The 11,393-nt window shown below is 44.8% G+C and overlaps 1 protein-coding gene across 2 annotated transcripts in view; it reads right to left on the bottom strand.

Annotated features, from left to right (window-relative positions):
* The window catches only part of NPSR1 (neuropeptide S receptor 1), a 61,843-nt gene that overhangs the window by 18,571 nt on the left and 31,879 nt on the right, over positions 1-11,393 (bottom strand). For both annotated transcript variants that reach the window (XM_035890844.1, XM_035890843.1), the window contains exons 3-4: positions 1,714-1,817; positions 1,294-1,387 (exon numbers count right to left, since the gene is read on the bottom strand). In XM_035890844.1, coding sequence (XP_035746737.1) covers positions 1,294-1,387; positions 1,714-1,817 — 198 coding nt within the window. The remainder of the gene's footprint in view (positions 1-1,293; positions 1,388-1,713; positions 1,818-11,393) is intronic.

Genomic DNA, 11,393 nt, shown 5'->3' with positions numbered 1-11,393 from the left:
CCAGAGGCCAGTGGGCTTTGCCAGCGTTATCTCTGCTCGTGGCCTGTTTACCCCCCCCAAAAGCTGCACCCAGCTGATGGCTCTGCTGCCCCTCGGCTGGGTGCAATGTCTGCTCTTCTCTAGTCTTAAAAAGAAAAGAAAAAACTTGATGGTATAGGAAATAGGACTGAGTTAAAAAAAGGCTTTTATAAAGATTTGAGGTGGCTTGGTGGGGGTTTTGTTTCAACTTCAAAGTGGCTTGCAAAGATTAACGCCACATTCTTTACTAGGCCCAGGCAGTAATTTAACAAACGCTGCTTTTCCTGTACCATGTATGAAGACAAAATGTCAGGAAGCCTGTCTGACAGCTTGCCCCGCTCAGCCAGCAGTCGGTGCTTCAGGTGGTTTATGAGCCTTCCCCAGCCCAGCTCAGCGTCAGCGGGAGCTGCAGAGCAAGCCGCATGTCCCAAAACCTGCTGAGAAAACCTTGATATCAATCCCCCCAGCCTGAAAAAGCTGGTCTGCATGCTGGGGAATACAAGGCTAAATTTCACAAAGTATTTGAAGTTTACAGACCTTAACATCTGCCAAAGCTGCACCACTGCCTGGGCTGGGATTGATTCAAAGGTTTTTAAGGCCAGAAAGGACCATTAATCTGATCCCCTGAATAGAGCAGGCTGTCAAAAGCCATCATTACTCCAAAACATGAATGATATTTGCGTCTGATTAAAGTGCATCTTCTGGACCTCGTGGTTCTTGTAGCTTTCCCCTTTCCTCCCCACCTGCTATTTCTGTTTATTCACTCAGTGCAACATACTTAATGTCCCACTTTAGGCTCTGTAGGAAAGAAATCATGTTCTTTCAATTGTACTGCTAAGCAGCCAGTACATATTTGGGTGCTGTAAAAATAACAAATAGAAGAAATTACAAGAAACAATAGGTATCCAAACTTATATGCTATAGCTTTTGGAGTTGTCTTATCAAATTATTTTATGAATTCTCAGTACTGCACTCTCTATCCAAGATATTTTTTAGTGTGAATAAATAGACAAAATAGCTGTTGTGGCTTCTAGAGTCCCTTCTACGAGGGATAGCTTTTGCCCATAATAACCTTCTCAAAATGCTGGAAGATAATGAAAACCTCCATACTTTTAAAATGTCATTTCATTCTTTGCTAACACAATGCTTATAAAAAGTGCTGAGGGCTAAGTGCAGCTTAATAAATCTCAAAACCACAACAAGGTTAAGAATTTTGAAACTAAAAAACTATCCAATAACATCCATAGCAATAGCAAGGTACAGAAATTCTCCTACCTCCTTGCAAGAACTTCATTGGGTAAACTATGGCATGATACCGGTCTATGCTTAGTGACACGAGGACATAAGTCGAAGCATATAGAAGGACCACCTGGGGCAGAAGACATACAAGGCAGCAGATGAGACACTTTTGTCTCAGAAAATAATGTCAGCGAGAGCACTGAACTAGGAATATTTGAAAACTTTTACTGAAAAAAAAGAAAGAAAAAAATCCCAGATTTTTTTCCTTTATTTTGTCCACAAAATTTAGAAGATTTAATACACTTTAGTTAAAAGTGTTTCAACTTTAAATGAACACTTTCAGCATTTAGCACCTCTGATGCTAGAATAATGTCTATACAACATTTTTGTTAGTGTTTATTGCTGTGGGGACACAAAGCAAACTTGGGCATGCAGGGGAGCAAGAGGTTTCTATACCTGGAAGTAGCGAACGACTCTGCAAACGATATCAGGAGCCATGAAATCTCCAGTGTAGCGCCAAATGATGTCAGTCATTATGTTTATGAGTCCTGTGAATGCATCTGCAAAGAAAATTAACTGAAGAAGCATTAAAAGAAGCAAACACATGACTGCAGGCGAGCCATGAGGCAGGTATGACCCTCGGGATGTACCAGCTCCCCCAGCCTCGAGGCCAGCCATGCTGGTGGGTCAGCCCAGGATGCTAGAGGAGCTGGGAAAGCCCCAGAAAACACTTAAATTTTTATGTGTTTATTTTCTTGTTCTCCTAATTTAACACCAATCCTTCAGACAGACAAGGCAAGATTCCTGTAAACATGGGAGCCCACAGCTGGTTTCTCATAGTGTGACCCCTTAAAGTGCCTTTTTCTGTCCATAGCTGACAAAGGGACATGCAGTGACCAGCTGAGATGGCCATGTCAACCTTAGGGTGGATGCAGGTCCTGATGCCTAAAATTAACTGAGATGCCAAAGATGCCTAAAATTAACTGAGATCAATTCCTCCTCAAATAACAATTTACTTTTTGTGAGTAGAGCTGCATAAAAAATCACCTATGGGTGTTAATCCCACATACACCTAACCATTTCAGGCTTGTCCATGAGAGACATGGAGGAGACATGGTGGGCCTGATCCTTCAACGTGCCGGGCTCACCCGCTGCCTGCTAAGGGCCCCCAGGTTTTCCATGAGGTGTGGATAAAATATAGTATTGGAGAAGCTGTAGGTTAGTGTTCAAGTGTGTCAGCTTTAACATAGCTGTGCCAAATGTTGAACTATTTAATGTCCTTTTTTCTTTGCCTTTTATTTCGCTGTAAAAAGAAATGTGTCTCCTGTGAAAGCACCTGGGGTGAAATCCAAATGCTGCTGAAGTTAGTGGAAATTTTGTCAGGATTTTATTCGCAAGCTTAATTATTTAATGACTAACCCTGCCCTGTCAGCTTAAAGTTAACCCACTTATGCCTGTACTTCTCCTGTAGTCTGCATTCATCAAAATAAATACACCTCAGGCCATGTTTTTTTTTATTTTTTAGGAAATCTGAGGAGATATTCCAGCCTTTGTTCTGCTTCTTACTGAAGTGATGAAAGTTTTACAGAGGAATTGCAAAAGCTAGCACTGCTTTTGTACATACAGGTGATACTAAGTTTTGTCTCTAAAACCAAGATGATAAAGAAGTTCTCTCCCCATAGGACAGGATAAATGTTTTAAGTGCTGTTCATGGAAGAAAATGTGCATCAATCCAATGTTCTGCTGCTTCAAGTAACACAGCATGTTGCTCTTCTTGCACAGATTACCACAAAGGGAAGGAGCAGGTTGGGAAAATGTTTCGTGTGATTTGTCAGGACAAAAACAAGTAATACAAAGAAATAGCTTCAATCCATATTTAAAAAATTTAGAGTGGCGAGGTAAAATGTTTCATTTTGATATCACCATTTTAGACATTGAGAAACTATTGCTGAAGTTTACTGTGATAAAGGCATTCTAACCCCCGTATCAGAAGACTTTTGGTTTGAAATATATGCTATTGGAAAAAAGATATTTTGAAAATTTCAAAATTTTTTTTGTTTTTTTGAGCAGTAGAAAGTTTGAAAAAGTATTTCCAAGCAAAGAAGTATGGGTCTGGCAAAATGAGTTTCTTCTAACTCAGTCAGAAATTCCTGTTACTGCTAGGTGGAAATTGAGATCTCAGCTTAATGCTTTAGAAGAAGCAACTTGTTTTACTTCACTGGAAAACTAGGATTATTTTTTCTGTATCAGTAATCCTTTATCTTCTCTTTTTCTTCCATCTTTTATCTCCTCTTTTTGTTCAAGGCTCAGTTTGAAATGAAATGAAAACAGAAATATCATTGCTGTTGCATGTAACGACGCTGCCTTCCTCCTCGTGACTTTATCGTTCGATCAATTCTGGTTTGTTCTTTCCTCTCCTGGCATTTCCTAACCCCGTTTTCTCTCTCTTCTCTCTTCCCCTGCTTCAGAGAGAGGCTGGATCGGAGAGGACCTCCAGGAGGCCCCTCCAACCGTCACTTCTGTGGTCTCTGCTCTCACACTAGCCCAAGGCGGCAGAAAATTGTGGTTTGAAACCTTATATTAAATGTTGCTCATTGATTAGAGTGATGAGGCAAGGGATGATTGTCCCTCTGATCAGTATAGTGGCTTTAAGACTTTATTGAAAAGATTGTAGGTATATATAATTAAGGTGGTCTTTGAAGAAACCACAGAGTTTAAGTGTTTCAAAAAGTGAAACGCACATTCCAGCAGTGGTTCAAACCCATCCCTTCCCCCTCCCTTATTCCTGAATTATTGATTCATATTCTCTCTCTCTCCAGTAATGAAATATTCATTGGCTCAAAGCAATGCACATCAATAGAGCTTCACCTCAGGGTATCCTCTGGCTTTTGATGGTCTGAACATCCACCAAGCTGGTGGTAAATGGGGGTTCAGCTTCCCTCTGGAGGAGGAGGGTGCAGGGGCTGCCCTTCCTCCTACCCATCTCAGTGCTTTCTAGAGGAAAAGGAGGGAGCAGGGAAGCCACCTCAGCTGTCTCCTCTTTTCCCTCTTCTCACCACCATTTTGCCATCCCTTTCCAACACATTGGGAGAGAGCTTTGGAGGTAAGAGATGGGCCAGTGTCCTGGTGGTCTCCAGGATGCCTGGTGCAGAGCTTCCTGCTGGGTGTAAGCAATTCCAGCAGGCCCAGAAGCACGCTTCCAGCGTATGCCCACGTCAGCTTTTTTAGCTTGCATTCAGAGTGCATCTTATAACCTGCAGATGGCCCCTACTTCACTGGCTCATATGATAGAGAAGCCACAGGGGAATGAGCCCCCTCTTCAGGTGATGCTCGACCTGAAGGTGCTCTCCAGGGGTGCCCCTCATGCACACCATCCATGCAGCTGCCAGCCAGTGCTCAGGCTGAGGCACCATGGTGGGGGTTTACTCCATGGAGGGGGGTTTACTTGGCTGAAGCAGACCCACCCCCGAATGCACAGTGTGGTTATCAGCTCCAGCTTCATCATGCTACAGGTCTGTTCCCACTGCACAGCATTACCTACCAATATAGCTATAGCCTTAAGTACTTTGGGAGCTTTAAAGACAACTGGAAACTGTCTTTTCCTTGAAAGCCTTTGAATGATGTTTACAGGTGACTGCAGAGGTTCTTAAGTGAGGTTTACAGTTCTCAGCTTCTTTATGCTAGAAGTCTCAGCTCCTCTCCCCCAGCAGTACACTTCAAGAGCTCTTTGCCCGAGTGTCCAAATCCCTGCGAAGGGCTCAGCATGTGCTCCTCCGAGCATGTGCCCCTGAGGACAGCAGACATGTGCATGTCGAAGCAGATGCAGCCAGCTGTGCACATGCACCACATTAGCCAGATTTCTCAATAACCTTTAATTATAGAAACTTTCTCCCACACAACATCCTCATGCCCTCTGCAGGTTTCAGAAATCTCTCTTGTCTTTTTGATCCTACCAAGTACAAGACCAACTTTTCTCACTCTTTTACTCTTCTACGGCCTGCTCCAGAGGATGTTTCTTATCCTATTTCTTCAAAGGACCACACTCTCTCAGCCTGACCCAACTGCACACCTTTAGAGGGTTTGTCATGAAGACGCAGGTTATTTTACATAGGGCCACAAAGTAAATAATGTGCCTTATGCAGGTGACCAGACAGCATGCAGGAAAAATGCAGCAAACCTACACATTATGACAATTTATGCTACTGCTCCCTACTGTATACACTCTGTTGTTTCTGTGCATCATTTTCTGTTATGCATCTATTATTCACCCTCTAGTCAACTAAATGATTACCCCTGGTCCTAAGCATCCATGCAAGCTCCATCAATTAGCAGCACCATATTCACTTCTTGCCCTGAAAGTCCCATCTGGCCATTTTTTGCTTTGTGCCCTCCCTGCTCCAGTGCCAAAAGTACGTGGTGCAAACCTTTATTAGTGATTTAGACAAAGAATGTGATGCTCATTATTCTTTTATCTTACTGCTCATCACAGCCCCAATAATTAGACTTTGTGGTTTTCACACCTTCACAACATTGCTTTGGCCTACAAGGCCCCTTTCACGCAAAGCCCCGATGTGCCAATGCTGTAAACCTATTATATAGATCATGAATTACCAGCAGAGCTTTAGTCACTGGTAGATGAATCCTCCTCACCCACATATCATCTCAGATGCAATTACAGACATGATCACGGTGTCTTGAAATCCTCATTCGTCATGTAATTTGAATGGCTGGGCTAAAGGTTAGTGTTTAGAAGCCAGCTGATTTCAGCGATGTGATCTCAGCAGACCACACGTTCCCTTGTTGACTTTTGCAAGCCTACACCTCGGTGCATGTCACTGGATTACATCATTGATGTCCTACGTGGTAAAAGTCACGTATTGGAAACCAATGTAGCCAGTACATGGCTCTAAATCTCAGAGTGCTCATTACCGCTGGTATCTTCACTGCTCCTTACCAAGCTGGTGGCTTGCATATTAGATGCTCGTGTTCTTTCACTGAGGAATGTTCCTAAGCCAAATGGCCCCAAGCTCACTCCTGAAAACAGCGCTAACCAACCTTCACTTGTAACTGTGTGCCAGCTTGTCATTGCCACTGCTTTCTTAATACTCTTCTGTTTTTTTACCAAGAAGTGGTATGTGTACTGTGGTTCTGTGTCTGCATTGCTAGGCAACTGTGTGGCTCATTTAATTCCTCAGAAAAATAGGCAAAAAGTTAATTAATGACATATTCTCTTTTGATAGAAAATAAAAATACCAGCAAGCGATAGTTTGTGACTTTTAACATGAGCCAAATGGATAGTCACAAAATGATGCAGACAAAACGATTACTTGTTGACAAGAAGACATGGCACTGGTGTGATGGGCTGGCAGCAGTTTGCTCTTTAAAGGAGATGGAGTCTCTAAAAATGTAATTTAAAAGAAAAGAAGCCATGAGACTTCAATAATAAGGAAAAGTAGAGGGAGGCAGGGAGTAAAGATGGATTTGCCTGGGGTGCAGAGGTGGGGAAAAAATGGGTTGTTGGTGTTTGCATAACTTGGAGCCCCATGAACCTAGCAGGTCTGCAACGCTTCAGCTCCCATGGTACTGCCTGCACCATGGCCACAGCCAGTCCTCAAAGGCAGAACGAGTATCTGCCTTTACTGACCTGTCAGTGTTCCAAAATGCAGCATTTTAAAATAGCTTTTCTCAAAAAGACCAAGGAAATGACTGAGAAGGAGAAGCAGCCTGATGTTCCTAGAGGAGGTTGAAACATGCTGAATATAGCACCACAGCGTCTATGGCTGGGAAACATGGCAGGGACTGAAACAAACTGTGAAAATCTTGGGCCCTAAAGACCAATTTTACCCAAGACTCTGTCATGCTCAGTAAAATCTCTTTGGATTTTTTTATGGGCATGACTGAGTGACGGCATTGCCTCTACGCATTTGAGCCCAGGAACCGCTCAGTTCGGGAGGTGATTGCAGCAGCTTGGGTGGTGGGTGCTGCCTCCTATGACCGACGAGCACAAAAATGTGCAAAAGATGGCAGGGACTGAAACAAACTGTGAAAATCTTGGGCCCTAAAGACCAATTTTACCCAAGACTCTGTCATGCTCAGTAAAATCTCTTTGGATTTTTTATGGGCATGACTGAGTGACGGCATTGCCTCTACGCATTTGAGCCCAGGAACCGCTCAGTTCGGGAGGTGATTGCAGCAGCTTGGGTGGTGGGTGCTGCCTCCTATGACCGACGAGCACAAAAATGTGCAAAAGAAAAGACTGCCCTTGCAGGGACAAATCTGAATGCAGGCTTGCTGTTGCTGTGACTGAGACAAATTTTCGTAGCAAAAAACCCTCCACAGAGATAGAAGGCCATTATAGAAAACAAATGGAGGTAATTAGCGATCTGGCATGGGAATAGAGACAGGTTACAACTGTCCCAGTTAATCTGTTCATAGGAATTCATTGACTTGATGGCATTGCCAAAGGGATGTACTTTGTGCACACTTCAGGATATTCCTTTCGTTCACAACTAAGGAGGTTAAGACAAAAATCTGTGCTAGCAAGCCTGCAAGAAAATATCTCTATCATTTGATTATTAGTACTGACACCACTCTTCCCTTAAGACACTTACCCTAAAGATGCTGAAAGTCTTTTCTGTCAAAAGAGGAGAGCAGATTGCTGATAAGCTGCGGTAGGTTAAAAAGCTCCACATGTCATCTCAGTTGCAGTTTCATAATTTTTTCCCCTGATGAGAACAGTCCTCTTAGGTTGGATGTGGTGATCCATGACTTTTTGGTGAAGCTGTGCCTCTTGCTGAAATTTCATTCCTCTTTTCATGTAGTTTACAGAGTGATTCCATTTTAACAAGGGATATTTTGTTCTGCTTTGTTGATGGCACCAAGCTGCACAAGGCACCATGACAGCAGCAACATTTTGTAAGGCAAGACAGGAGGTGTGTGTCCCTCATCCGGGCTGAGCATTTTTCTGGGACCTCACCATGTGCATTCCCATCACCTACCGCTTCCCAGAAAGCACATCCTCTGGAAGCATCAGAAGCAGCACTTTAGTAACACCTGTCTGCAATGAAGTGATAGACGCTTAAAAACAGAAATGGCTGTCCTATTGCAGCAATAGGGTCCTGTCTGTGATTTTTGAAGTGATGAGGCAGCCATTGCACTCTGCTGTTGCTGCTCTGTATCACGCTTGATATGCTGTCAGCTAATAAGGGACAGTGCTGTGAACTTGCCTTGCCATTTAGTAAAACCCCTAGCTGATTTTGTTACAGAGCTGGGGGTGCAAGCAATTTAAATTCGAGTGTACTTAGGGCTCCTGAAGTGGACGGCTGGCTTGAGGAAAGGCACAGGAGAGAGACAGCAGGAGAAGCTGCCCTGCCTCCCACTGACACCCCTGCAGCTCATTTCATGATAGTCCTTACTCCCATTCCTCCCTTCGTCTGTGCTTTCTGCTGAAAACCACACCCAGCTTTGCAAGCATTCACTGCACTAGAAATAATTTTGTGACCGTGCTAGGTAGAAAATGTACCCAATCCTCTGCCCTCATTCAGCAGCTGATGGCGAAATAGGTCAGCTACCTTCTCTGGGCACCTGTAAGAAAAGATATCTGCAAGATACCTGGAAGATGCCTTTCAAAATGATTACGTTTTAGCTCTTAAAACACCGAGCCCCCAGGAGCTTGGTGCAGTGCCTCCCACGCAACCGCGGTGCAGCGAGGGGCTGCATGTGGGGCATAGAGGGTGCTAAGGGCACAGGGGCGAGAGCCCCCCTCACACTTTCACCCCTCAAAAGTCCATTTGTCCTCTTTTCAATTCCTCCAGGTGCCTTTGCCTGAGTTTGTGGCTCTTTGCAGCCCCATGCACTGCAGAGCATGTGTTGATGTGTAGCAAACGTGGTGCTTACATGGTGCAAGGATCCCACCTTTCTGCTGGAGAATCCCTGGCAAAGAGGGGAGCAGTGCGAGCCAAAATTCAGGGTGTGCTAAACTTTCGTGGGGGATCAGCAAGCACACCCGCAAGCACTTTGATCTGCCCTGGCGCTTGCGCTGGAGCACATGTGAGGCAGTAGGTTTGCCACATGTACTAATGATGTGTACCATGCCGCTCTTGTATGTTGTTTCCTTCAGGCCTGGCAGCCTGGAGCAGAACACAAAGTGTAATGTATGAAACAAAACCCACTTGAAAATTTTCAAGAGAAAATCTGTTCAGTTCCCCTGTTAAAGTTATGTGCATATTTTCAGTGGCAGAACTGATGGGGTTTTTTTCTCTTTCCGGCTCATAGGAAGTGGCAAAAAATTTTGTTGCACTGGGTGAGCATTTTATTTATTTATTGCATTTCTTGTTTCTGCTCTGAGGTCCTCCCTCCCCCTGAGATGAGGCAGGCCCTGCTAGGCTAGGTCTTTCAAAGGGTGGATGCAGTGAGGCTCCAGCCTCACTCCAGAGCTCATCTGGGTTAAAAGATGAAGGGCTGAGAAAAGTATGTACTGCACAATGTTAACCTCTTAAAAAACAGTGCTTACAAGAGAGCTGGAGAGCAGGTCCCTAGGAGTTAAAATTCAACGTGCCCTGCGACTGTGAAGGGCATCAAGGTTTTGTTTAACTTGCCTTTATTAATAAATCTCTTCCTACCATTCCTTCCCACCCCACGCTTGCTTTGGGGATACAGCTGGAGGGGCACAGGGTGCTAGACTGAACTGGCAGTGTTGCAGGGGGGGACCACAGCACCCACCAGAGCAGGATGGAACAGCAGCACATCAAATGCAGTGGAGGGTGAGCAAGGAGGAGGACTTGGCTTATAATAATACACCCACATCCTCATCCTCATCAGTGGTGGTTTCAGTCTTCCTGCAAAGGTGAAGAACTGATTGGCGAACTGATTTCTTGTAAAATCAGGAGGTATCATGAACCAATCAGGGAGGTAAAGGCAAATGGCAGAAGGCATCCATTCAGATGCCCCCTTCTTCAGACCTCTGCCAACACTGTGGTTTGGGATTGGCAGCTCCCCTTCGGGGGGACATGCAGGAGCAGATGAAGTTGATGGTAATTCTGAATTTTAGGGCAAAGTTCCCACTTCCCGTCTTGTGTTACTTACACATAGATTGAGAGCATGGTCTACTAGATCAAACACTGTTTTGTTGTATGCAGTTGCTCAGTGGGAAGTTCTGTGTAAAGAGAGAATTTTTTTTGAACAGACCATATACAATCAGCTGAATATAGTTTCACACTGGGGTTTGAAGAGTGGACGAAGAGTGGACAAGGAGTTCCAGCACCTGTTTATACAGCAGGTAATGGCAAACCTGCGAAAACCATAGCTAAGGTTCCTGTTGTATTGAGTCCTGTGGCTGTAGGTTTTGAAATAGGAATCAAGCTTCTCTAGGTATGTGAGCATATGACTTACGCATGCCTGAATATCTAAGTCAAAGTTAAGCAAGAACAGTGTTCGATCACCATTATTTAGAATCATAGAATCATAGAATGTTTTGGGTTGGAAGGGACCCCTAGAGGCCATCTAGTCCAACCCCCCTGCAGTGAGCAGGGACACCGCTAACTAGATCAGGCTGCTCAGAGCCCCGTCCAACCTGGCCTTGAATGCTTCCAGGGATGGGGCCTCCACCACCTCTCTGGGCAACCTGTTCCAGTGTTTTACCACCCTCATTGTAAAGAATTTCTTCCTTATATCCAGTCTAAACCTACCCTGGTTTAGTTTAAAACCATTACCCCTTGTCCTGTCATAGCTGGCCCTACTAAAAAGATTTTCCCCATCTTTCCTATAGGCCCCCTTTATGTACTGAAAGGCCGTAATCAGGTCTCCCCGCAGCCTTCTCTTCTCCAGGCTGAACAAGCCCAACTCCCTCAGCCTGTCCTCATAGGAGAGGTGCTCCAGCCCCCAGATCATTTTTGCGGCCCTCCTCTGGACCCGCTCCAACAGTTCCATGTCCTTCTTGTGCTGAGGACTCCAGAGCTGGATGCAGTACTCCAGGTGAGGTCTCACCAGAGCAGAGGAGAGGGGCAGAATCACCTCCCTCGCCCTGCTGGCCATGCTTCTGCTGATGCAGCCCAGGGTACAGTTGGCCTTCTGGGCTGCCAGCACACGTTGCCAGCTCATGTCCAGCTTCTCATCCATCAGTACCTCCAAGCCCCTCT

The sequence above is a fragment of the Egretta garzetta genome, unplaced genomic scaffold, assembly GCF_000687185.1.
Source record: "Egretta garzetta isolate BGI_Z169 unplaced genomic scaffold, ASM68718v1 scaffold713, whole genome shotgun sequence".
In the NCBI taxonomy this organism is placed as follows: Eukaryota; Metazoa; Chordata; class Aves; order Pelecaniformes; family Ardeidae; genus Egretta; species Egretta garzetta.
The sequence above is the reverse complement of the archived record's forward strand: the minus strand, read 5'-3'. Positions and strand labels throughout refer to the sequence as shown.